General features: G+C 23.2%; 2 protein-coding genes across 11 annotated transcripts in view; one reads left to right on the top strand and one right to left on the bottom strand.

Moving 5' to 3' along the window:
• The window catches only part of LOC122499219, a 30,299-nt gene extending 10,614 nt beyond the window's left edge, over positions 1-19,685 (bottom strand). The window contains exons 1-4 of the mRNA XM_043607414.1: positions 19,596-19,685; positions 10,423-10,682; positions 4,420-4,525; positions 3,912-4,126 (exon numbers count right to left, since the gene is read on the bottom strand). Coding sequence (XP_043463349.1) covers positions 3,912-4,126; positions 4,420-4,525; positions 10,423-10,671 — 570 coding nt within the window. The 5' untranslated portion in view covers positions 10,672-10,682; positions 19,596-19,685. The remainder of the gene's footprint in view (positions 1-3,911; positions 4,127-4,419; positions 4,526-10,422; positions 10,683-19,595) is intronic.
• The window catches only part of LOC122499218, a 119,378-nt gene that overhangs the window by 60,330 nt on the left and 32,848 nt on the right, over positions 1-26,200 (top strand). The gene's annotated exons all lie outside the window — the stretch shown is intronic.

Raw genomic sequence — 26,200 nt, 5'->3', positions numbered from 1 at the left:
ATTTTTAAATCTCCCCGCGCGAGTGTTTATATAATCAGAGCTACAAGATATCTATTAATTATTTTCATAATTAGAGTTTCATTTCAATTGTTCGATGAAAAATTCAGATGCGGTCGACTTTTTTTTATCTTTTTTTCTGTTTCAAAGTCATAAATTCATAAAGTTCATGAATAAAACTCCGCGACTCGTCTGGTCACACGCTAGATGCTCGAAAAAAAGATTAATTGACATCAATTTAGTTGAAGCACGCTCTAAATAATTCAAAGTATATGAAATGTCAACGGACTTTTTTTTTATTTTTAGAGACAAAAAAAAGAAATTATTTCATCAAAAATAGATTAAAATCTGTGTATAGCATAATTTGGACAAAAAAAAATATTGTATGAAAAGAAAAGTTTTACGCTGACTTGAACACGTAATACTGTTACAATAATTTCTGTTTCTGCGGATCTTTAAACTGCGAACTGATTCTCTCCTTCGTGTGTTTTCAGGACAATTCCTAACTTTCCCTGACCGTTTTTTTTTTTGCTTTAAACTCCCTGGACTTTCCAGAATTCCGTGACCTCCGGTGACCCTCGAACCAGTTACGGAATATTAATTAACTTCTATGGGTATTTTGTGTAAATAACGTATTTCAGTTTTTGGCAAATTAAGTGAATAATTTAATGTCGATCAATTTCTTCGTCTAGTTGAGACCGGTTTGTTTTTTTGCTTGGGGTTCTTGATTTTCGTGTCAGGAGTTCAGTGGAATACACAATTTCTGTTTTAATTAGCGTTAGTTGTTCGAATCACTGTCACTATCGTGATCGTAAATAATATTACGTATAATATTTTGTAATAAATGTTATAATTATTATAATATTTTGTAATAATTGTTGTAATTATTATAATATTATTGTAATAATTGTTGTAATTATTATATTATTCTAAATAATAGTTGTGATATTAAATATTGTAATTATGCTTTTTTGTACTAAAGACATGGCAGTAATAATGGTAATGCGCTGCATAATTACTTTTATTATTCAGAGTTTGCTAGCTCATTTGTGCGGTCGAAAGAAATTTCCTCACTGTAATTTAATCGGTTGCTTTAGTTTTTCTTTTTCTTTATTGTGTATCAAAAGTTGTATTGAAATTGTGTATTTTAGCAGAACATTAGAAGGGCTGACAATCGTAACAAGAGATTTGTAATTGACTAGAGAGACTGTTTTAAAAATGTTAAGTAAAAGTTATTTTTTGTGTCCGTAAAAGTCTGTATTTTTCAAAAAGGTCCGTAAAAGACGTAATTTGATTAAGAAATGACGAAAAGTTGGTAAATTGTACGATATAATTTGGAGAATTTTAGAGGAATTACAAATGATTGCAGAAATTCAATTATTTTCAAAAGTAATAAAATTCTTTGCAAAAATTCAATTCTTCTCCAAAATTCAATTATTTTCAAAAATTTTAATAAATTCTAGTAAAAATTTCAATTATCTTTAGAAATAATTAAATTCTTCTTCTCAATTCAATTATTTTCAAAAAATTCAAAAAAATTCTTGGCAAAATTTCAATTATTTTCAAAAATTACCCTCAATTCAATTATTTTTAATATCTAATGTTTTAATAAAATGTTCCAAAAGAATTGAATTATTTCAAAAAGAATTTAATAAAATTATAGGCAAACCTTTAATTATTTTCATAAAATAATAAAAATTCCACAGGAATTCAATTATTTATAAGTTTTTTTTATAAATTTCTTCGCAATCATTCAATTATTTTCAAAAATAATAAAAATTTTACAGAGATTCAATTACTTTCGTAAATAATAAGATATTTTTTAGGAATTCAATTATTTTCAGAAATATAATAAAATTTATAGGAGAAGTTCAATTATTTTCAATGCAATTTTATTAAAATTCGTCGAAAGAATTTAATTATTTAAAAATTTATTGATAAAATTCTTTATGGAAATTGAGAAACATTCAATTATTTAATTTCGTATTCAAATAATTAAATTCCAGTATAATTTTCTAATAAAAATTGATTCAAAAATGAATTTCAGTAAAAATTTTAGAAATAAATTGAATTTTGAAAAGGTTTTAAATTCAAATCTTTGAAAATTTGAATTTTCCAAATTCTCAACTAACAATTCTGTGGAATAAATTTTTTTTTAGAAAGTTTAATTACGGACTTTTTTATATTATTTAAAGTTTTTATTTTTAATATTTATATATTTATATATTTAATTGAAGAATTTCCGAATAATTGAAATTTTGTAAAATTGAATAAATGATTTTGAAAATTCTCAAAGAACTTTCTCAAAAATTATGAAAAATAATGGATTTATAAGAATTTTAGTTAAAAACACTAAAAAAAATTGAATTTTGGAGAAGTTACAAATTCTTCGCAGAAATTCAATTATTTTCAAAAGTAATAAAATTCTTCGCAAAAATTCAATTATGTTTCAAATTTTTAATAAAATTCTTCCTAAAAATTCAATTTTTTTCATAAATGATTGGATTTTTCCGAAGATTTCAATTATTTTTAAAAATTTGAAACAAATTCTTGCCCAGAATTCCATTTTTTCATGAATAATTGAATTTTTCGGAGAATTTCAATTATTTTTAAAAATTTGAAACAAATTCTTGTCAAGAATTCCATTTTTTCATAAATAATTGAACCTTTCGGAGAATTTCAATTATTTTCAAAAATTTGTAACAAATTCTTGTCAAGAATTCAATTTTTTTCATAAGTAATTGATTTCTTCACAGAATTTCAATTTTTTTTCATAAATTTGAAATAAATTCTTGTCAAGAAATCCTTTCAAAGTAAATTCATTGCAAAAATTATTTTAAAATGCTGAAAAAATTCTTTGTTCAATTCAATTATTTTCAAAATTTTCAATTGAAATTATTCAAAAACTACATTATTTATAAAAGCTCTAATAAAAATCTTTAATAGTATCTATTCTTTGAAAGAATTTAATTATTTCATAAAAATTTTAATAAAATTCAATAATTAAATGTTTAATTTAAATTATTAAAAAATACGATTATTTTAAAAACTCGAAAGAAATTCTTCATAAAATTCAAGTACATAGTTTGAAAATTTCCAATTAAAATTATTAAAGAAACTCCATTATTTTTGAAAAATTTTTCGCAGTGAATTTAATTACTTTTAAAAATTTCATTACAACTTTTCGCTACAAATTCAATTATTTTCAATGCATTTTCAATAAATGATTTTATCACCAGGCCATCTTTAATTATTATAAAACATGAAGAAATTGATGACTTCGAGTTGAAGACTCGGAGTTATCCATTTCTTCATGTTTTATAATAATTAAAAATTTAATTTATACTCTCTAAATTTGAATTAGTAAAAATATTTACTAATTAGAATTAGTAACAGACTTTTTGCTTTTGAATTAGTAAATTTTACTAATTAATAGCAGTTTTTACTAATTTATTAGTAAAATTTACTAAATTTAAATTTTAAAAGCAAAAAGTCAGTCACTAATTCAAATTAGTAAATATTTTTACTAATTCGAATTTAGAGAGTAAGTAAATTAGAGTTTTAAGTAAACCAAAAATTACAAAATGATGTAAATTTTTGTTGTCAATTTGATTCAGTTTTGAGAAAACTATGATTAGAATTTTATTATTTCCTTCAGTTGAACGTGCAGGACAATTATTTTTTGAAATAGAATTTTTTTTCTCTCCCTTTACTTTGTGTTCGAACGTGAAGAGTGTATATTATAAAACTCGTGGGAGAAAAATGTGGCAAAGCTGATTTAAGTGTCGGATTAAAACAACAACTAAACCGACAATAAATGACTTGGGTACACACAGGAGAGTGCGCCTAGTCTCGTTATTGTATTACAAAATTGCGGGAGTTATTAGATTGAAACGAAGACTTTAAAAACTTACCCTGTTATTGAACCCGCGACCTACACGCTCGTCGTTGACCCAGATCTGCCATTCTCCCGTATGTCCGTTCCAACTCTGACAGGAGTGGTACCATTTATTCAATCTTAAAGGATAATTTAATCTATAAAGGTTATGCCCATCTATGTTGAGCATGTAATACGAACTCCTAGCAGTGTTGGCTACCCAGGATAATATACCCCGAGGTTGAATACCCACTGGAATCGCGAAAAACAAGTATGTAAATTTTAAATTCCATGCTAATTCCAAATCACGTTCCTACTAATGCCTATTCTCGTTCAATTGCAATAAAAAAAAAATGGAATAGTCTCTAGAATTTGAAATAAGATTTTTTTTTCGTTGAAAAACAGGACCTTGACTTTATTGACTTTAATTATTTAATTATTATACTCGAGTTGTACTTTCCATTTGAAACAATAAATTGTTACTTAAGAACGCAATTAGTGATTTAGATTATTTTATTTTCCTATTTTATAAAGTTATTAAATACCTGCATAGGAGAAAAGTGGATGTTCGTTTGTGTGATTCTTGAATTTCGTCCACATGCACAGGGTAAACTCCTTCATCGATGGAAAATCAATTTTGTATTGTATGTACTGGAAAATTAAATTCAATTAGTCATTCGTTCGTTATATAACTTAATTAATCGTAATTAAATTAAATTTATTCCCCTTTTGGCTTAAATACCGCGTTTATGCTTCTTTTTGGTCGTTAGCGTTTCACTGGATACTAATCTTTATGTTAAATAAATTTCCTTTATTTCATAGAGAATGCTATTTTAATTAACAATTAATAATAATTAATTGTTTGACTTTGCGCAGTATAGAAACATTCTCAGATACAGTTGCATTTTCATTACGCTCTGGTATTAATAATACTAATGATAATAATAAAATAATTAGAATAATATATTTACTATATGGAAAGAAATTTTATTTCAAAATTTAACAAACTATTTTTATTTATTTAAAGAATTCACTAATTAACTACATAATATTAAATATTCCTGTTTATTATTATTCAACAATTTTAATAAAACTAGTCGCAAGAATTTCATTATTCTCATAAATAATAATAATTTTTAGAGCAAGTCAATTATGTATTTTCTCTACAATTTTAATAAAATTAAAATTAAATTCGATTACTTTTTAAAGAATTTTAATACAAATTCAATTATATTGATGAGATTCTATTTAAAAAAAAATAATTTTTTTCAAAATATTTAATAAAATTCCGATTTTGATCAAAAATTCTTCAAAACAATTCAATTCTTTTTATAAATTGTAAAATTCTTAGCAAGAATTCAATTATTTTTGTGAATAATAAAATTCTTCTGAAAAATTCAATTATTTTCATAAACAATTTTAATAAAATTTCTCGAAAGAATACAATTATTTTTAAAAACATTAATTAAATTCGATTACTTTTTAAAGAATTTTAATATAAATTCAATTATTTTCGACAATTTTTTTATAAAATTTTTTTTAAAAAAAATTATTATTTTCAATTTAATTATTTTTATGAATTGTAAAATTCTCAGCAATAATTAAATTATTTTCATAAATAAAAAAATAATTCGGAGGAATTTGATTATTTTCAATATAATTTTAATTAAATTTCTCGAAAGAATACAATTATTTTTAAAAATATTATTTAAATTCAATTATTTTCAATAATTCTGATAAAATTTTTTTGAACAATTCAATTATTTTTATGAATTTTGTAAAATTCTTGCCAAGAATTCAATTATTTTTGTAAATAATAAAATTCTTCTGAGAAATTCAATTATTTTCAATACAATTTTAATAAAATTTCTAGGAAAAAATTCAATTATATTTGAATATAATTTCAATAAAATTTCTCTAACAGACTCAATTATTTTTAAAAATTGTAATAAAATTTTTCTAAACAATACAATTGTTCTCAAGAGTTTTTAATAAAATTTTATGTAAATTTCAATTATTTTCAAAATTTTCAATTAAAATTACTTTAAAAAAATTACATTGTTTTTACGAAATTTAATGAAATTCTTCAAACAAAATGTAATTATTTACAAAAACTCTAATAGAATTGTTTAAAGGAATTTAATTTTCTACAAATTCAATTATTTTAAAGAATTTTAATAAAAATCTTGTTAAGAATTAAATTATTTTCAGTACAATTTTAATTGTAAGTAAATAATTTAATTCTTAGCAAGATTTTTATTAAAGTTTTTTAAAATAATTGAATTCCAGCGAAAATTTCATTATTTTTAAAAATAATTGAATTCGATTTTATTAAAAGTTTTTTAAATAATTGAACTTCTATGAAAAATTCAATAATTTTTAAAAATAATTGAATTTTCTTGGAGAATTTTTACAAGATTTTAAAAAATAATGGAAATTTTCGAAGAAATTAATTAAAATTGTATTGAAAATAAGTGAAATCCTCATAAGAATTTTATTATTTATATAAAAATAATTTAATTTTTTAAGAAGATTTTTATTATTTATAAATTGACTAAAGAATTTTATTACAATTACAGGAAATAATTTAATTCTTCATAAAATTCAATTCCTTTCAAAATTTTCAGTAAAAATTATTTTAAAAAACCTTTTTTATTTCCAAGAGAATTGAAATAAATTCTTCAAAACAATTCAATTATTTTAAAGAATTTTAATAAATATCTTGCCAAGAATTAAATTATTTTCAATACAATTTTAATTATATTTTCTCAAAAGAATTCAATTATTTTTGTAAATAATAAAATTCTTTAAAGGAATTCAATTATTTTCCAATTTTTTGATTAATACTTTGCTAGAATTCAATGATTTTTAGAATATTAATTTTAGAATTGAAAACATTTAAAAAGGAAAATTATTTAAAAAGTTTGTAAAGAAAAAAACAAACAGCAACTAACTTTATACTGCGAACAGATTACCTGAATGCAATGAGTATTAATATAAAAATAAATAGTATAATATTTAGTATTACTTATTAGACATATATTTATTTTTGTCTCATCTTAATTTTATCAGATTCAGAAAATAAAAAATAGGAAGTATAATAGCAATTGGAGAGGTTTTAGAAAAACTGAACGAATAAATGAACTTAAATATTTAAAATTGTGAAGTTAGAAAACTAAATCTCGAAATTAATCCACTTTAACTGATAAAATAATTAAATTCCTAGAGTACACACATTTTGTCATAATTACTTTAACAGTGCTTTACATAACCGTATAACATAAATACTCCACTGCCTGTATAGTTGATAAAATACATTTGAAATTCGCACAGTTAGGTTAAAATAATTTATTTATTTTTTTCTCCTATAATTTAAGTTTTGTTGTATATATCATATGTATATATATTACAACACCTAGTTATGCTATATAGTTAAATTAAACAAAACTATATGTTACGTGGGTAAATATTTCATGACTCGGCTATTCATAATATTCTCAATCTCTCTGTATTCTCTGGACGCATTCACTGCATCTCTACTATGTTACATTTACGTTTTGCGGGAATTATTTTTGCATAGGAAAAACTGCTCTGCGCTATATAATTCTTTACATACATCTACTCGGGTATAAGTGAGAAAAATATTGCAACAGGTTCGTGTGCAAGTAAGACTACTCGATAATGGAATTCGTTGAGCAAGGCTGTCGGCAATTTATTACATTATTTTAAAACTAACTTTTTTTTATGTAATTCTTTTGAGGATGAGATTAGAAATTCAATTCGTTAAATTCGAGGAAAAAGTTGAAGGTGTTATTTCTTCAAGTATATACTTTAATTCAATTAGCAGACATTTACTTTTCTATTGTTTTTTTTATGATTCATTGCACTTTACGTAAATTGACTAAAATTGACGTAAATGCAAATTTAGTACCCAATGCTTGAATAATTTAATACTAATAGTGCTAATTGATTGCAATACTGGTCTAGTTAAATAATTATTTAAATAAGACATTTTTTTTTACTTTTTTTTTTCTTTTTCTATCCTTAGATAACTGTGATTTTATATACAGAGTAAACTATAAAGTTTTTAAAAATTCGAAATTCGAAAAAAGAATAAAAAGTTTTTTGGATTAATATTTTCCATCTTTTTGTTTGCGAAAAAATAAAAAAATGGATTAGTTTAATCTTCTTTCGTTGTAAATTTAAGCTGCAGCTTTTTAATACCTCGCAGTTTATTCTGTTATGCGAGAAAGAAAAAATTTATCAAATATTCACAAAAAGATTCACGAATAAAGTAGAAATCAATAAAAACTAGATATTAAAGTAAAAAAATTTGTAAAAAAAATTTTTGTAAAAATAAAAACGGTGCTAAATTAAATTTATCGTCCTCTAAAAAACGAATCGAATTAATCGCTTAAAAAATGGATAAAAAGGTGAGAAATATAAAATGAAGAGGGGAAAAATTTAAATGATGATGATGAGTGTGCTAATTATGGGGTAATTAAACTTGTATGGCAACGATTTGCTGGACTGGTGACTTTTAAGTACTTTGGAATTTTTAAACTCGAAATCAAGTAACATTTAATTGCACCAGGATCCTATACGGAGATATACTTTCACGGGGCCTTTCCGAAAATATTTTTCAACTCGTCATTCTTGGTCATAAAAAAAAACCAGGATCCTGAATGAGAAACAATATTTTTTTGGAAAGTACAGAGTAATTGCATAATTCCTACATTATACTCTGACTCTTCAATAATAGAAAGTGCGATTATTATTATTAATGCAAATCACTGATTAAATAAGTGTTAATTAACCATTATTAATTTTCTATTACTAATTTCCTATTATTATTAATTTCCAATTGTTATTATACTTCCTAGATTTTTTTTTATAATGGATCTGATTAAATTAAAATGAGATAAAAATAAATATATGGTGAATAAAAGTAATACTTAATATTACTGTTTATTATTATTAATAAAAATAAAAGCAGTAATAATAATATAATAATAATAATTGTCTTCTCAGGAACTCAATTATTTTCATGACTTATAAAACTCATCGCAGGATTTCCATTATTATTATTATTTTTAACAATTTTATTAAAATTCTTCAAAACAAATTAATTTAATGAAATTCTCAGTAACAATTTAATTATTTTCAAAAAGTTTTAGAAGAATTCGTCGCAAGAAATCCATTATTTTCTTAGTTTAAAAAATTCTTTGGAAAAATTAAATTATTTTAAATACAATTTAATTAAAATTCGTTACAAAAATTCAATTATTCCCATGACTTATAAAACTCATCGCAGGATTTCCATTATTATTATTATTATTATTTTTAACAATTTTATTAGAATTCTTCGAAAAAAATTAATTATTAACAAAAATTTTGATATTATTTATTTATTAGAATTTAATGAAATTCTTCCTAACAAATTCAATTATTTTCAAAAAGTTATAGTAGAATTCGTCGCAAGAAATCCATTATTTTCTTAATTTAACAAATTCTTCGGAAAAATTAAATAATTTTAAATACAATTTGATTAAAATTTCTTAATAAAACTGAATTATTTTTAAAAAGTTTAGAAAAATTTGTTGCCAGAAATCACTTATTTTTAAAAATTGTGATAAACTCTTTTCACAGGAATCGAATTATTTAATTAATTTAATTTAATATAATTTAAATTATTTTTAATTATTTTAATACAATTTTATTTAAATTCTTCGAAAAATGAAATTATTCTTGAATATTTTATAAAGATTCTTGAAAATTATTCAAATTATTTAAAATATTTCAATTCCTGTGGAAAAATAAATAGGTATCATAAAGTTTAACTATATTTTTTTTGTATTTTTAATTTTTTCAAAACTACTAAAATCTAAAATTTTCGGAAACAAGACTGTTTTGAAAAGCTTCTTGAAAAATGTAGAAGTGACTTTAAAAGGATCGAAAGGTATCAAAGATATTTTGCAAGAAATATTGTTTTCCCGGGGAATGAATCTTGAACAAATCGAATTTAATGTGGAAGAAAAGGAAAACTGATAAGAAATGAAAAATTGAAAAAATGAGTGCAAATGCGAGAAAAGAAATATAAAAGGACAAATTGAAAAGGAATAAAAATAGAATCTTGAAGAATATAATATTGATTTCATAATGAAATTCCATCGTGAATGCGTTGCAGCTCTGAATGGTCTTTCGATAATAATTGTGTATGCCCCGCGGAGCAAAAATTAAATGATATGAATGTTTGCCTTAGAAAACTGGAGTGAACAAGTAAAGCAGGTGCAATAAATATAAACAGGTCGCGAGTGGAACAAACCTCGCATGGTGTGTGAAACATATATATAGTTGTTTGCCTATGAGATAATTTGCGTCGGGGAATTTGAAATATAATAATTTTTCATGGGAAACACAATCGCGTTATTATGAAAGAAAAGATTTTTGCCTTGAGATAATCAAGGTTGATACATAATCTCCTCTATTTTATAACTATTCTCGATACCATTTCTATTACACATTTGATATTAGTAAATTTTTCTTACCTCGAAATATAATTGCTGATTCATTGAGACCTTGTAAAGGGCGCACTGATCATTTTCTTGACCGAAATAATTTTCACTTTCAAACGGTGAATTTCCGTAAATTGAGGACGATGATGATGACAGTGACGAAGAATCATGATTAAAAATGCTCAGTTGCGACGATGGCACAACTGGTCTCCAGGAAGAGGAAACTGCAATCGAAGGTGAAAAGATGATCCATAAAACAACTAGCACTTCGTTCCACTTCATTATCGTTGATACTGTGTTGGGGAAAAAAAATTAGATAGAGACATTATTTACTGTCCACTAAAATGTTGCGGGTTATTTATTATGTGGAGAAATTGTTGCATCATTAGGGAGATTATTTATCACCGCTTATTATCTTTTTATTTATAGACTTTTATATTTGTATTACTTTTATTTATAGACTTTTCTCAACGTGTGTGAATTTCCCCATGTGGTAACTTGTAAAAGGGAAATCTTATTTTATCCTGTACTTTAATTTCGCAATATTTTTAATAGAATTGATTTTTACAGGGTGGCCACAGATCAGGAAATTAAGGGAAATTGATCATGAAAATTCAGGGACTTTTATTAAAGTTCTAGAAAAAATTAAATTTTGGAAAAGTTATCAATTATTACAGAAATTCAATTATTTTCAAAAGTATAATAAAATTCTTCGCATAAATTCAATTATTTTCTAAAATTTTCAAAAATTCTCGTCAAAACTTCAATTATCTTTAGAAATAATTAAATTCTTCTCCAAAATTCAATTATTTTAAACAATTTTAATAAATTTCTTCGCATAAATTCAATTATTTTCTAAAAATTTTTTAAATTTTCGTCAAGATTTCAATTATTTTTAGGAATAATTAAATTCTTCTCCAAAATTCAATTATTTTCAAAAATTTTAATAAAATTCTTGTCAAATCTTTAATTATTTTTAAAAATTTTAATAACATTCTTGGCAAATGTTCAAATATTTTCAAAAACTTCCCTCAATTCAATGATTTTTAATATCTACTATTTTAATAAAAATTGTTCAAAAGAATTAAATTATTTAAAAAATTTTTTTATAAAATTCTAAGAAAACATTAAATTATTTTCATAAATAATAAAAATTTCACATGAATTTCGCAAATTTACATAAATTTTTTATAAATTTCTTCGCGATAATTCAATTATTTTCATAAATCAAATTTTTTACAAGAGATTAAATTATTTTCATGAATAAAAAAACTTGTTGCAGAATTTCAATTAATTTTAATTAAATTTTAATCAAATTCCTGGAAAAATGTAATTATTATTCAAACATTTTATTGAAATTCGTCGAAAAAGTTCAATTATTTAAAAATTTGTTTAAAAAGTTCTTTATGAGAATTCAATTTTGAGAAAAATTCAATTATTCAGTAAATTATTTATTTTCATATTTAAATAATTGAATTCTCGTAGAATTTTATAATAAAAATTGATTGAAAAATGAATTTCAATTAAAATTTGAGATTATAATTGAAGATTAAAAGCATTATTGCATGAATTTTTATGTAAATAATTAAAAATAATTTTGAATTCAAATAATTTTGAAAAGGTTTTAAATTAAAGTATTTGGTAATCTGAATTTTTTATTAAATTAATTAACAATTTTATAGAATTGATTTTTTTGAAAAATTTTAATTGAATTTATTTTAAAATTATTTGAAATTTTTATTTTCTAATAAATAATTGAAGAATTTCGCAGGGTGTCTACTAACCGGGAATTCCGGGAAAACCGGGAAATAACCGGGAATTTTATTTGACCGGGAAAAACCGGGAATTAGCCGGGAATTTTATACCGAACCGGGAATTTTTTCACAAAAATTAAAAAAGTTTTATTATTTTAATTTGTTTTTAAAAAATCAATTTTTATTTCAATTTTTATAGATATTTATACTGTTCTCTAAATTTAAGTTAGTTAAAAATAATTAATTTGATGATAAAAAATCAGTTACCAATTCAAATATATTATGTAAATAAATTTAAAAAAAATTATGGAGTTAATAGAAATATTGTGAAATTCGACTGAAAATATGTAATTAAATTTGTTAAAGAAATTCATTAGAAACTTTTTAACAAATAGAATTTTCAAAGTATTTTAATTTAATAATTGATTAATAATTGAATATTATAAAGAGTAAAATTCTAATGTATTCATGTTTCTTACTCCGAAGATTAATAATTAAAATTTTTATTAGTTATTTTAAAAAAATATACATACTTAAAATTGTTTAATAAAATTAAACTTTCGCAAAATTTTTTTTAAGTCTAAAAAATAAAATTGTTGTAATTTTTCAATTCTATTGTTTCAAGATAATTGAATTTTTCTAAACAAATCATTGAAATTTTTTTACTTTTTTTGAAAAATAATTGAATTCTTTTAAAGAATTTTATTTAAATTTTTCGAAAATAATCAAGGGAAGTTAGTGACCATAATTATAATTTTATTTTTAAAATTTAAAGTCCCTCTTACAGTTTTAAATCAATTTTTTGCTTCTAAAAATTATACTATTCTATTAATTTTTAATAATTATAATTATTAAACTTCTCTTAAATTTTTATCATTTCAAATTTCTGAATGTTCAAATAAATGATATTTATTTATTTCTTGAGCAAATTAAATGTTTATTACATATTAAGTAAAGAATTAATTATTGCTGCTTATTATTTTCAAAAATTTTAATAAAATTCTTCACAAGAATTAAATTATTTTCATAAATAATAGCATTCTTTGGAAGGATTCAAATATTTTTATAAATAGTAAAATTCTTTGCAGAAGTTCAATTATTATCAATGTAATTTTAATAAAATTGAAAAATCCAATTTTCAATTATAATTATAAAGAGACAAGATTATTTTTAAAAACTTGAAAAAATTCTTTGTTTAATTCAAGTATTTTCCAAGTTTTTAATTAAAATTACTGAAAAAAACATTATTTTCAAAAAATTTAATGATTTATTTATGTTTGAAATCAAATTTAAATTTAAATTTGATAAGAAAAAAAACCGGGAAAAAATTAGGATATAGCCGGGAAAAACCGGGAAATAACCGGGAATTTTGTTAAACGAAAATAGTAGACACCCTGATTTCGGAATAATCGATGAAATTTCGTAAAATTGAATTGTAAAGAAATGGATTTAAAAATTGTCAAGGAACTTTTGCAAATAATCATTAAAAATAATTGATAATTCATAATATTTTTATTATTTAGGAAAATAATTTAATTCTTGCAACCAATTTCTATTAAATTTTTTTTTTTAAATTGAAATCCTGTGTAAAATATTATTATTTATGAAAATAATTGAATTCTTGCAACGAATTTATTACATTTCTCATTTAAATAATTGAAATCCTGTGAAGAATTTTATTTTTTATAAAAATAATTGAATTTTTGCAACGAATTTTATTACATTTTTTTTTAAATAATTGGATTCTTTTGAAAAATTAGATTAAAATAGTAGATTTTGAAAATATTTGAATTTCAGCCAAGAATTTCATTATATTTGTGAAATGTAATTGAATTCTTGCAAAAAATTTTTGAAAATATTTACATATTTCGAGGAATAAATGAATTCCTTAAAATTGTATTAAAAATAATTGAAATTTGAAATCCTATGAAAATAATGAATTTTTGAGATGGATTTTATTAAAATTTTTGTAAATAATTTTTGTAAATTTAATTTTTTTAAAAATAAATATAAAATAAATATTCTTCTAATTTGTTGAATTGCAAAAAGGTTTGAATTTGAATTTTTTTGTAAATCTTAATTTACAAAAATTAGTGTTTTAATTTACTTGTTTCTTAGTGAGCTCTTTAGCTCTAGAAACTTCTATAAATAAATAAAAAAAAAAAATAAAGTAAAAATAATTCCTATGGAGTAATAATAATTGTTAAATATTTATTCAAAAAATAATTTATTTATGTTTCTTGAATAATTTTACTTTCGAAGAAATTTGTAAGTGAATAAAATAGAACATTTTGTGTCTCTAATAATTTTTAAAGTGAATCAGAATATTGTTTAGAAAAAAAAAATATTGTCAGGGATAAAGTCAAAAATTTGTCTTTAAATCAGGGAAAAGTCTTAAAAAAAAATCGAAAAAGTTTGAATGGAAAAAAGAAAAAATTTTTCAAATATTTATTCGCGCTTTAGATCCTAAGGAGAACGCAAGATTGATTTTATTTACAGAACGCGGAAGGTAATTAAAAATCCCTCTCGCGGTATTTTTTTCGCAATCTGGTCATTAAACGAGAGTCATTAAACAGATTCCTTGCACACTTTAGGATCTTCGAGATTATTATCATTATTATTATTTTTGTACCATATAGTATAGACACAACTTGGAGCATTTCTTTATCATTGGTTTGCTGATTGAAACACTGAACAACCGTTTTAGGAAAAACATTAAATCATTCTTAATTAGGTTGAGTTGAGGTAAACGATTGGTTTTCATTTCGCAATGGGCCAATACCTCCTTGAGGCATTGAAAAGAGATGAAACGAGACGATTACACAGCATTTCTTACATCATATCGTAGGCCGTTACACGCAGGATGTAAACTCCGTGTGATTGTAATTAACCAATCAATGTGTATGAGTTTTGTTACACTTTCTCTGTGTTTAGTTCGAAAAAAGCAAAGAACTGTGCTGCGCGGGTCTTGGGACATATTTCGGGGAAAATAATTAATTCGCTCTCAATGACAAACAAACAATTGGTCCTCGAATTTTATGAGCCGTTTCTTTCAATTCGATGTGTATTTCAAGTCACTTTTTTTGCTCCTAGAGATAATTTTTTTTTCTTGATAATTTGTCAAGGGACCTTTCACGTCAAATGATTGCAAATTATCTTTGGTGTAATAGTTTAGATTGTGAATTTTTGAGATTTTGGTATTTGGATAGTACATAGAGACTCCTGAGAAATTAATTTACCAAGAAAGTATAAGAAATTGACTTTCTCTGAAAAGAATTATGGCTTTTCATATGTTCTGATTCAATGTTGGAATTGATGTAAATCTTCTCATTCCGCACACACTTTTAGAGGCTCTTAAAGACAAATGAGTTATTAAGTTGTGCTACGCCAACTGTTGTAGGTGCAGAGAATTTCTCACCTCACTTTTAGTTTTAAGTGAAAACAAAAAAAAAAAGAACTTTTATAACTCTCGATGTTCATTTTTACATTAAATCGATTTTTATTTATTGACATAATATTTACTGGACAAAAGTACGATCGGAGCAATTTAATATTTACCGAGAGACGATTATTATTATTGCAACTATTGCCGCAAGTTTCAGTTTGTTCCCAGCAAAATGATAAATCGATGGGGTAAACCGACAGTCTTATGATGCAAACTTCCGGAAGTTGAATCAAAGAACTTACGGTCAGGTATTTTTTTATCGCGGAACAACATTCACTCTGATAAAATCTTTTACATTTTATTTTATATCAAAAATAACATTTTTTTTTTAATTATCTTCAGTATTTTACTTTCACCCTTTTGTTTCCTAAAGTAAGGAGTATAATATTTTATATACACTAAAAATATTCTAAACATGTTTCTTCTATTTACTTTGAAGATATGAATTTATATTTTACATTAAAGATATGAATTTATATTTTCATTGAAAATATAGAGTTACATGTTACCACAATATATAGAATTCTATTCTAATAGTGAGAAAACGTGTAACACGAGAGGTTCAAAATGAAAATTTTTCGAAAAAAAAATAAATGAAACCGAAACTTAGAGACGGAACTTGAGAACAATATGTTACTGTTTCTTGAAAAGAAAAAAAAGTTTTTACATAATTTCCTATACGGTACATTAAATTAAATATGAAGCATAAAAAGTAAGTTTCTTTCATCTGTGGACTAATTTTTTTCTATCGATAATATTTTATTATAAAATAATTGCTTTATAATGTTAATTTCTCACTGGAAGTGGATAAAAAGAGGTCACATTTCCCCCTCTCTTTTTTTTATAAATCGTTTTTAATACAAATTAATCTTTAAATGTAAAAAACTGGTGGAATTTATTATTTCCCTATGCTAAGAAACAGTGAAAGTAAATAGTATTTATCAATGACTGTGATTTTCTAAAATTATCGTATTTGAAGATTGTACAGCACTTTTCGCTGGAATTGTATATAAATATTTAAAGGAAAATAACCCACTTCCTGCTATTCTGCTGGAAAAATTTGCAAACGTAAAAAAACAAATTCTGAATGAACTAAAAAATAATTGCTAGAAATAAATATAACAAAGAAATAGATAAATAAATAACTTAAAATCAGGGCACTTTTACCCATTTTTCGATTTAAAAAAATCGAGAGTATCTTGAAAATTAATTGTTTCCTTCCACAACAAGTTCAGTTCTGCAATTATTTTGCTTGAATTTTTTAATACGTTTTTCCCATTTTTCTTAATGACAGTTAAAATATATATATTCATTTTCTTTTATTGAAAGTATAGATTTTGTATAGATGTATGGTAACCACCGGCAATAAATACTAAATCACCTGTTTTAACGCTAACGATCATTGGACTTTCAAACAAACGATAATTTCTTTAAAATAAGTCCATTTCTCTGTTTCCCTTTCGAAACGAATTAGAAAATTTTTCGTGTGGAATTTGTTAATTTTTTCATAAAATTGGTACTGAAATATTTTTACTGAAATGCTTGTAGAATACTTGTAGAATACTTGTAGAATGCTTGTAAAATGTTTGTAAATTGTATTTGTAAAATAAGGACAATTCCGTTATATTTATTGTCAATAATTATCTGTATTATTACACTGTTGTTATTATTGTTTTTTCTCTAAATTTTTTTTTTTATTAATTTTATTGCACTGGAAAAAATTAACGATTATGTTTGGTTCTGATATGGAAAGATTTGATCAAAGTTTGTGCAATGTAAGATAAAATCCTTTTTCTGATTTTTTTGGCTCAAGAAAAGTTTTTTTGGGTTAAATTCTTTTTGTTATGAATTGTAAAAAATATTTTTTACTTCAACGAGAAGCAGAAATATTGAATGAACCAAAGAATGAACCAATTTGAATATTCATGAAGAATTTTGTTGAGGTAAACTAAATTTTTGCAAGGAATCAAATATTTAAAAATCTTTATTTAAAGAAAAAGATTTGATGATAAAGATTGATGATAAAGATTGAAGATTAAGATTAAAGATAAAGATTGAAGATAAAGATAAAGTATTTTTAATCTAGTTTTGTTGGGATTAGATTATAGACTCGATCGAAATTCTATAGAGGGGAAAAAATGTGCACCGACAAAATATTTGTTGCCGGAAGTCCGGTACTTAACTTAACTGATTTATTATCATCTGCATCTAAGAACAATAAGTAATTTATATCCTTAAAGAAACAGAAATTAGTTCACTTGCCTTCGTAAACTTTCAATTTTCCACCAAAAAAAGCGATAATTGCTTTGTAATAAGTCAATTACTCTTGCAATTTATATTCCTTATAGAATTTCATTAGAATTTCATTTTCTATTAACTATTTAACTATTAACATTTAGATATCAACTGAAAACACGTTACATTTTTTTTTCATCAATTTGCTTCTATTAATAAATTCAAGAATAAATTCGAGAATAAATTTAATAGTTTGGATTTTAAAACCTTGATTTTAAAGCAAAAAAAAATTGTGGCATTTCTAATATGGTAGAATATAGTGAATATGGTAAAATAAATAATGAATATGGTATAATTTTGTAATAACACCATATCATTTAGTGTTTTTCATTTAAAGGCGCAAGTGAATTTTTCTACTTTCTTGTTTCGACATGATAGTTTTTCACTGATGAAAAAAATTGCACGATTATGGAAATAACTCATTACGATTTCTTAATGAGTCTGGGAAATGATAAAACGAATCAAGATCTCTTTCATTTTACATACAGTAAACAGATTCTTGGAAATAAAAGTTTCTTTATTAACAATATGCTTTTATTTTTAATACAGTTCTTTTATTAAAAGCCGTGATATTAAATATTTCTCAAAATATCTTTTTTAGTGGAGAGTTTATTAAAAATTTCATTTATCTTTGTTGGAGTATTTTTTACGAAATATGTCTTGAACTATTTATTAAAAATTTTTGTTTAATGTTTGTATTACATTTATTAAATATTTCTGTACTAAATGTTTGTGCTAAATAATGCTACTAAATGTCTGTATTAAATATTTCTACTAAATCTTTTAACTAAATCTTTGTACTAAATATTGCTACTAAATGTCTGCATTAAATATTTCTGGTAAATATTTCTATTGAATATTTTTACTAAATGCTTGTATTAAATATTTCTAGTAAATATCTTTAGTAAATGTTTCTATTAAATATTTCTTGTAAATATCTTTATTAAATGTTTCTATTAGATATTTTTATTAAATGCTTCTATTAAACATTTCTACTAAAAGTTTTTGCTAAACATTTGTATTAAGTATTTGTATTAAATGCGTTTACTAAATGCTTGTGTTAAATATTTCTAGTAAACATTTCTATTAAATGCTTGTGATTATTATTTTTATTAAATGTTTCTGTTAAACATTTTTACTAAAAGTTTTTGCTAAACATTTCTACTAAAAGTTTTTGCTATCCATTTGTATTAAATGTTTCTGTTAAGCATTTCCACTAAAAGTTTTTGCTAAACATTTGTATTAAATGTTTCTGTTAAGCATTTCTACTAAAAGTTTTTGCTAAACATTTCTACTAAAGGTTTTTGCTAAACATTTGTATTAAATATTAGTATTAAATGTCTTCACTACATACTTTATTAAACGTTGTAAGCAAACATTTGATCAAACCATCCTTTATTAAAAGTTTCATGAGTACGAAATTTATTTGCACTGCAATTCTTTTTTGCACGCACTATGATATGGAACGGCACACAACGATAAAAACAACAACAACAATTTTCAATTACTTTTTTTGCGAAATTTGCAAAACTGATTCGAAAAAAAATGAACCGATTTAGAGACGTGAATGTAGTGACTGGGGTAAAAAAAATGGGTCAGTCCCGTATGTTTTGCTCTATAAAATTGTGGAAAATAGGAGAGAGAGAAAGAGAGAGAAAAAAAGCAAGTGTAGATACAGTTGACTTCCATAGACTCGATTATTCATGACTTACATCAAGAGAGTGGAAGTGAGAGATCCGAAAGCTCGCGTGACTGGTAGATCCTTACGGTATTAAAACGGAAAGGTAACTGACTGTTTCAAGTGATCTTAGTGTTTTCTATACACCTCGCAAACCCATGAGAGGGACCTCCTACCTATTCCTTTTCCTTCTCTCTCAAAAGTCTTTCTCTCTCTCAACGTGTAACATGTCTGATAGGAACTGGGAAACCTTCACGTCCGGATATGAATATTTGGACATCCGTTACAACACACCTTCTTATTGTTACGAATTTTGCTCTGGTAGAGTATCAAGTACCGTTTTTCTTCCAATTTAATCATTTAGATTTCATTCTCACATTTATTTTCCATTTTATTGTTATTTCGTATTTGCAGAATGATTCCTATTTAATAAATTATTCCCTCGGTATTTCTTTTTCTTTAACTATTAAATTTAGGGAAACAAATCGCTCTCCAGAAAACTAGATTTATCAAAACGTCAAATTATTTGGCAAACTTAGAATATTCCATTGTTGCCTGTTTTATATTTCCTGATATTTTTCCGCGTTGCGTCGTTTCTGAATTTTCTCTAAAATTGGTTTCTATTGTTGTTTTTTTCTTTGTTGTCACTCTGAACAATGTAGAGCGAGAATAATACAAGAATTAGGAAACAGTGTTAGGAATAGAAAAACTCAGGAATAGATTTTGATTTTTGATTCATCGGAATCAAAGGATTTTTTGGTACCCTTTTTGGTATTAATTTGGAACAAATTGGACCCATTTTTTTGATGATAATTTTCATGCTACCGAATAATTAAAGCAAAACTTTGAATCAAATTATTTGTTCTACTTTTTTTCATTAGTAATACTTTTAAGTTGTCGGTGAAGTACTGGGTGAAAAATTTTCCTCCGTTGATGAAAGAATAACTAAAAACTGTGGAACTAAAATAATTTTGTATTGCTATTCGCAGAGTGCAATTTCCATTTTTTGATGGGCCATTACCTGAAAGATTCTTGTCATATCGCATAAGCCATTTGGTATCTATTGTTACTCCAGAAGAAAAAATCAAACATTCAAATCAGCTCTGAAAAGGTTGAAATTGTGTAATTGAGAATTTTTCTCACGGAAAAATTTACAGCTAATGTTTCTTAATGATTGATTTCCGAATGTTTGCTTATAAATGATCGTATCTCAATAATATGATAGTTCTCCCTTTGAGAAATTGTGGATTACTTTCATTTATTGTGGCACTGTCCCTTTTATCAATAACTGAATAAACAAATAAATAAACAAGTAAATAATAAAAAAATAAATAATAAATAAATAGTAAATAAATAATAAATAAATAGTAAATAAATAAATAATAAATACATAATCAAAAAATATCAAATAAATAATAAACAAATAATAAATAAATAATAAATAGATAAGAAATAATAAATAAATAATAAATTAGGAGTTATATATTTTACATTAAATATCCACTTATATCGAATTCCGACATTTATTGCATAAATTTTTTCTCCTTGATTAGAAACAGTGCGATAAAAGTTTATGTGTGACAGTTGTCAATATTAAACGATTAATAGTTAATTTGCGAGATTAAGTGATTGAAAAAATCGCGGATATAAATAAACTTCGAAAAATTGAAACATAAATTTAGATTTTTATCAGGAGAGGAATAATTTTCTATAATCATTTGATAGAGAAAGTTCTATTTTATAACCGTTTTAATTATTTATTTTTCAGATTAATAAATACATTCATTAAAATTTGATTTTTACTGTTTGTTTATATGAACTTGATATCGAAAAATCTTATATAAATAATTAAGGTGAAACAATGGATTTTTTGTTTATTTTTTAAATTTCTTTTTTTGGTCTCATGGGAAAAGTAGAATTTTGTATAATGCAATCGTCTTAAAATAAAATATTATTGTTATTATTATTATTATTATTGCGACCTAGAGAAATTCGACACGAAAACTAATTACTTTTAGATCGAGTTTCGTGTCGAGTGTAATAAAACAGAAACGAAATTTATGATCGTTTGATAAAAGTTGCAATTTCAATGTTCTTTATTTACTTTTTTGTTGTTAATTGTTAATTTACACTTTTTTTTGTATTTATTCACTTTATTCGTTTCTTATTTATTGTATTCTATTAATTATAGTTCATTAATGATTTTTCGTTAATTAGTTTTCATTAATTATTTCTTATTGCTTATTTTTCGTTATTTATTTCTCATTGCATATAAATAAGAATTGAAAAATATTTCTATTACTTATTTTTCATTATTTGTTTTTCATTATCTTTTATTATTTGTTTTTAATTATTTTTTATTAATTATTTTTCACTATTTGTTTTTCATTATTTTTCATTAACCACATTAACTGTCATTTTTTGTTTTCTGTTTATTTAAAACAATGCTATATTTTTTTCCAATATTTTTCATTAATTATTTATTATTATTTGTTTTTCAGTATTTGCTTTTCATTTAGCAAAATTGTTTCCATTTTTATTAACAGTTTTTTTTTACTTTTTTTGTTTATTGTTTTTTATGTACACAGTCTCTTTGTTTATTAGTTTTTATTCCCTACTTGTTAGCTTATTTATGTGCATAATTTTATTTTCTGCCCTAACTGGAAGTCGTTTAATTTTTCTAAATTTCATAATACTTAATGTCGATAATTACGGAGCAATTGAAGCAACAATTTCTTTCTTAAGGGTTGCATTAATAAGGTTTATAATAGAATTATTTAAATTGACGGAATGCTGAAATGATTAAAGTGTATTACATGTTTTTCAAGAATTTATTATCCACCTTCTTGCATAGGAATGTTAGTAAGGAAGAGAATGCTATTGTCTATTTATTGAAGGAAAACAACGACTCATGAAATTGCATTACACTGTTTTATATATATATATATGTGTGTGCTCGCAAAAAACTTTCATTCACTAGTTTAGACAGTTTTGGAACTGGATGGAAATTGTTTAAATTGTCGAGTAAAATAATTAATTAATTTAAGGATTAAAAAAAATTTTATTTAAAAAAAAGTAAATCTATTTTAAAATAATTAATTTCAAAATAAAAATAAATGAAAAATAAATAAAAAAATTTATTAAAATGAAAATAAATAAAAAATAAAAAAATTTATTAAAATAAAAATAAATGAAAATAAAAAATTTTATTAAAATAAAAAAAAATGAAAAATTTACAAAAATAAAAATAAATAAAAAAAAAATGAATAAATTTATTTAAAAATAAAAATTTATTAACAAGTTGTCTAGAAAATGAGTTGGAAATCTATATAGGCGTATGAGGGGAAATTTATTTATTGTGACCGCGATGTGATAAATATAATAATCAAGGATTCTTCGTCTTGATTTGTCACATAAAAAACCCGGACATTTTTTCCCCTGAAGCAATTCAACAAGAATCATTGCGCATTCGATATGTTGCGTTATATTTTCCGATCAAACTGCGTTTACTTTTATAAAAACGAATTCATGAATTCCAGATTCGACAGAAACGGCAGTTGTAGAATTACACGTCCTTTAGTTGGAAAAAATTGAGAAAAACACCAAGTAATAAAGTAATGTCGAGCATTAGATTCATTATTAAATTCATTAGACGATTAATGGGGGTTGAGAAACTTACGCAATCGGTGAATTATTTCATTATTTACTATTTTTATCTGAATATTGTTATGTATTCGAAAAATATTTTATGTTAATTACTATGTAAGAATTTTTTCCTATTTTATTTATTATTTACTTTTTTTTTATTATCACATTTTTTCTATTTTTATTAATTTTTTTTTTTATTTTATTTATTTATTATTAACTTATTTTTATTTCTTTATTTATTTATTTTGTTTGTTATTATTTCACATTTATTACTTATATCGAAAGATTGTTATCTATACGAAAAATATTATGCTAATTACTGTATAAGAATTGGAAAAGAAATTGCTATGCAATTAACATAATACTTCTACGATAATTACAGTAATTTATTATTTAATACACAGTAATTTGGTTTTAATAAGTAATTAATAATTAGTAATAATTTATTGTTACGTCACTGATACAAATTGATAAAACACTAAAAAAAATTCAATTTCTTCGATTTTTAAATACAAATTGTGAATAGCGAATATTAGTCAAATATCTTGCTTTTCTTTTTAACACCATAAAATAAAAAGGCAAAAAAATTAAAGACTTGTATTAAACACAAATTAAAAATTAAAAAAAAAATTTAAATGGAACACAAATTAAAGACAAAAAAAAAGTAAAATGAAAAATTAGTTTTAATTAGTGATAATTAACAATTCTTTGTGTGAAGTAGAATTTTTATTGTTCAAATAACTCAACGGAACATTTATTTGTTCTTTTTAGGTAAATATGAATTGAGATTGAAAATTTCTTTCTATTTTGAGAAAAAAATATTTGATGAAATAATTTTCGGCTTGATATTTGCATATATTGTCCTAAACATACACAAATATTTTTTAATTGATCTAGAAAAAAAAGTAAAGATCAACGACAACGAGTTTTTTTTTTTTTTTCTTGAACTGTTATAGAAAGTAGATGTAATTAATTCTGAGTGCACTTGACTGTCCTAAGGGGGAATGACGATGTGTAAAAAGCTTTTGTAATCGTGAGATAACTGTCCAGTTTCCGTAAATAGACATAATTTCAGTCTTATTGCTAAACAGGAAAAATAACATTTTTCCAATTCTTTCAATAAGTGGACCAGACAAATCAAACCTTAATAGACACTATTCCTTAATTTAAATTGCATTCAAATGGCAATTTATTGGCGTGTGGCAATTTTTTTATTTGCGAAATAGTATTATTTTTTTCTTGGTATTCCGAAAGATGTTTATTTTTTATTCTAGAAAATTAGAAAATGCAAAAAATGTTTTTTTTTTCGAAAATTAAAACTTTTTTTTCCGAAAATTAAGAAATAAAAAAAATTGATAAACTGCAAAATTAAAGTCGCTTTATTTGCAATGGGAGTGTTTCGGTTTAAGAGCGAAAAGGAAGTAAAAGGAAAATTGTTATTTTTAAATGGTTAATTTTGTATTCACATTTAATGTCCCCTGTTATTGCATATAAGGTCTTTCACGTATTCTTTTTTTTTTTTTTGTTTTATTTTATTTTATTTTATTTTTTTGGTGAAAGTAAACCGCGGCATTGGCGGAAAAAAGTCCGACAAAAAGAGACAAGTTCATGGTAACTTGTCAACTTGAGAATTACCATTGAGGCGGGCAACATTTGACATGACAACGCGTATGCACACCTTTTTACAATGCGGTACGGATCTTGGAGTTATTTTATATATTGAGGTGAAAGTGCTCATAATGGTTAGGCGTAGAGGCCAAATATCATTCACCTGAATCATTGATTCAAATTATACGATAGCGGACAAGAAATCATTTCTCAGGCCTTTGCGAGATGCACGAGTTGGAAAAATTTTTGACAGGTCTCGTTTCGTCCAGTCTCTCGTGTTACGTCAATTGTTAAGTCATTTACGCAATTGAGCCATTATCTTTTTCTTTTTTTATTCTTTTGTTTATCTTTTGTTTCTTTAGTCTTATTTTTTATTATTTTCAACAATTTTGATGGAAATTTTTTTAAAAAATTATTACTTTCAAAATATTTAGTAAAATTCATTCAAAAAATTCAACTATTTTCGAAAATTCAGATAAAATCCTTCGAAATAATTTTAATTATTTTTAATATTTTTATGAATTGTAAAATCCTCCGCAAGAATTTATTTATTTTCATAAATAATAAAATTTTTTCGATTATTTTCAAGAATTTTAATGAAAATTCAATTATTTTCAACAATTTTGTTAAAAAATTCTTCGGAACAATTCAATTTTTTTCATAAATTTTATTAAAATTATCTTGAATATAATTGAATTTTTTCTTACATATTCTTTTATAAAATTGTATTAAAAATAATTGAATTTCTCAGAAGAATTTTATTATTCACAAAAGTAATTGAATTCTTGTCAAGAATTTTACAATTTATAAAAATAATTGAATTATTCCAAAGAATTTTTTATCAAAATTGTTGAAAATAATTGAATTTTTATTCAAATTATTGAAAATAATTGAATTTAAATAATATTTTTTGTAAATAATAAAATTCTTCTGAGAAATTCAATTATTTTCAAGAGTTTTAATAAAACTTCAATTATTTTCAACAATTTTGATAAAAAATTCTTTGGAACAATTCAATTATTTTCAATACAATAATTTTAATTACATTTTCTCAAAAGAATTCAATTATTTAAAAAAGTTTTAATAAAATTCTATTCAAGAATTCAATCATTTTCAAATTTTTTTATAAATTCTATTCAAGAATTCAATTATTTTCAGTACATCGACAATTTAATAATTTCTTAAAATAATTGAATTTTTCAATAGAATTTTATTAAAACTTTTTTAAATAATTGAATCCATGCGAAAAAATTCATTATTTCTACAAATAAATGAATTTTTGCAAAATTAAAAAAATAAGTAAATTTTTTTTTTATTTATTTGATAATAGACAAGTAGTCGGTTATTAATTTAATTTTTTTTCAGTAGCAGTTTTCGTTCTCT

The sequence above is a fragment of the Leptopilina heterotoma genome, unplaced genomic scaffold (genome assembly GCF_015476425.1).
Source record: "Leptopilina heterotoma isolate Lh14 unplaced genomic scaffold, ASM1547642v1 Lhet_166, whole genome shotgun sequence".
NCBI classification, from domain to species: Eukaryota; Metazoa; Arthropoda; class Insecta; order Hymenoptera; family Figitidae; genus Leptopilina; species Leptopilina heterotoma.
This window is presented reverse-complemented; position numbering and strand designations above follow the sequence as displayed.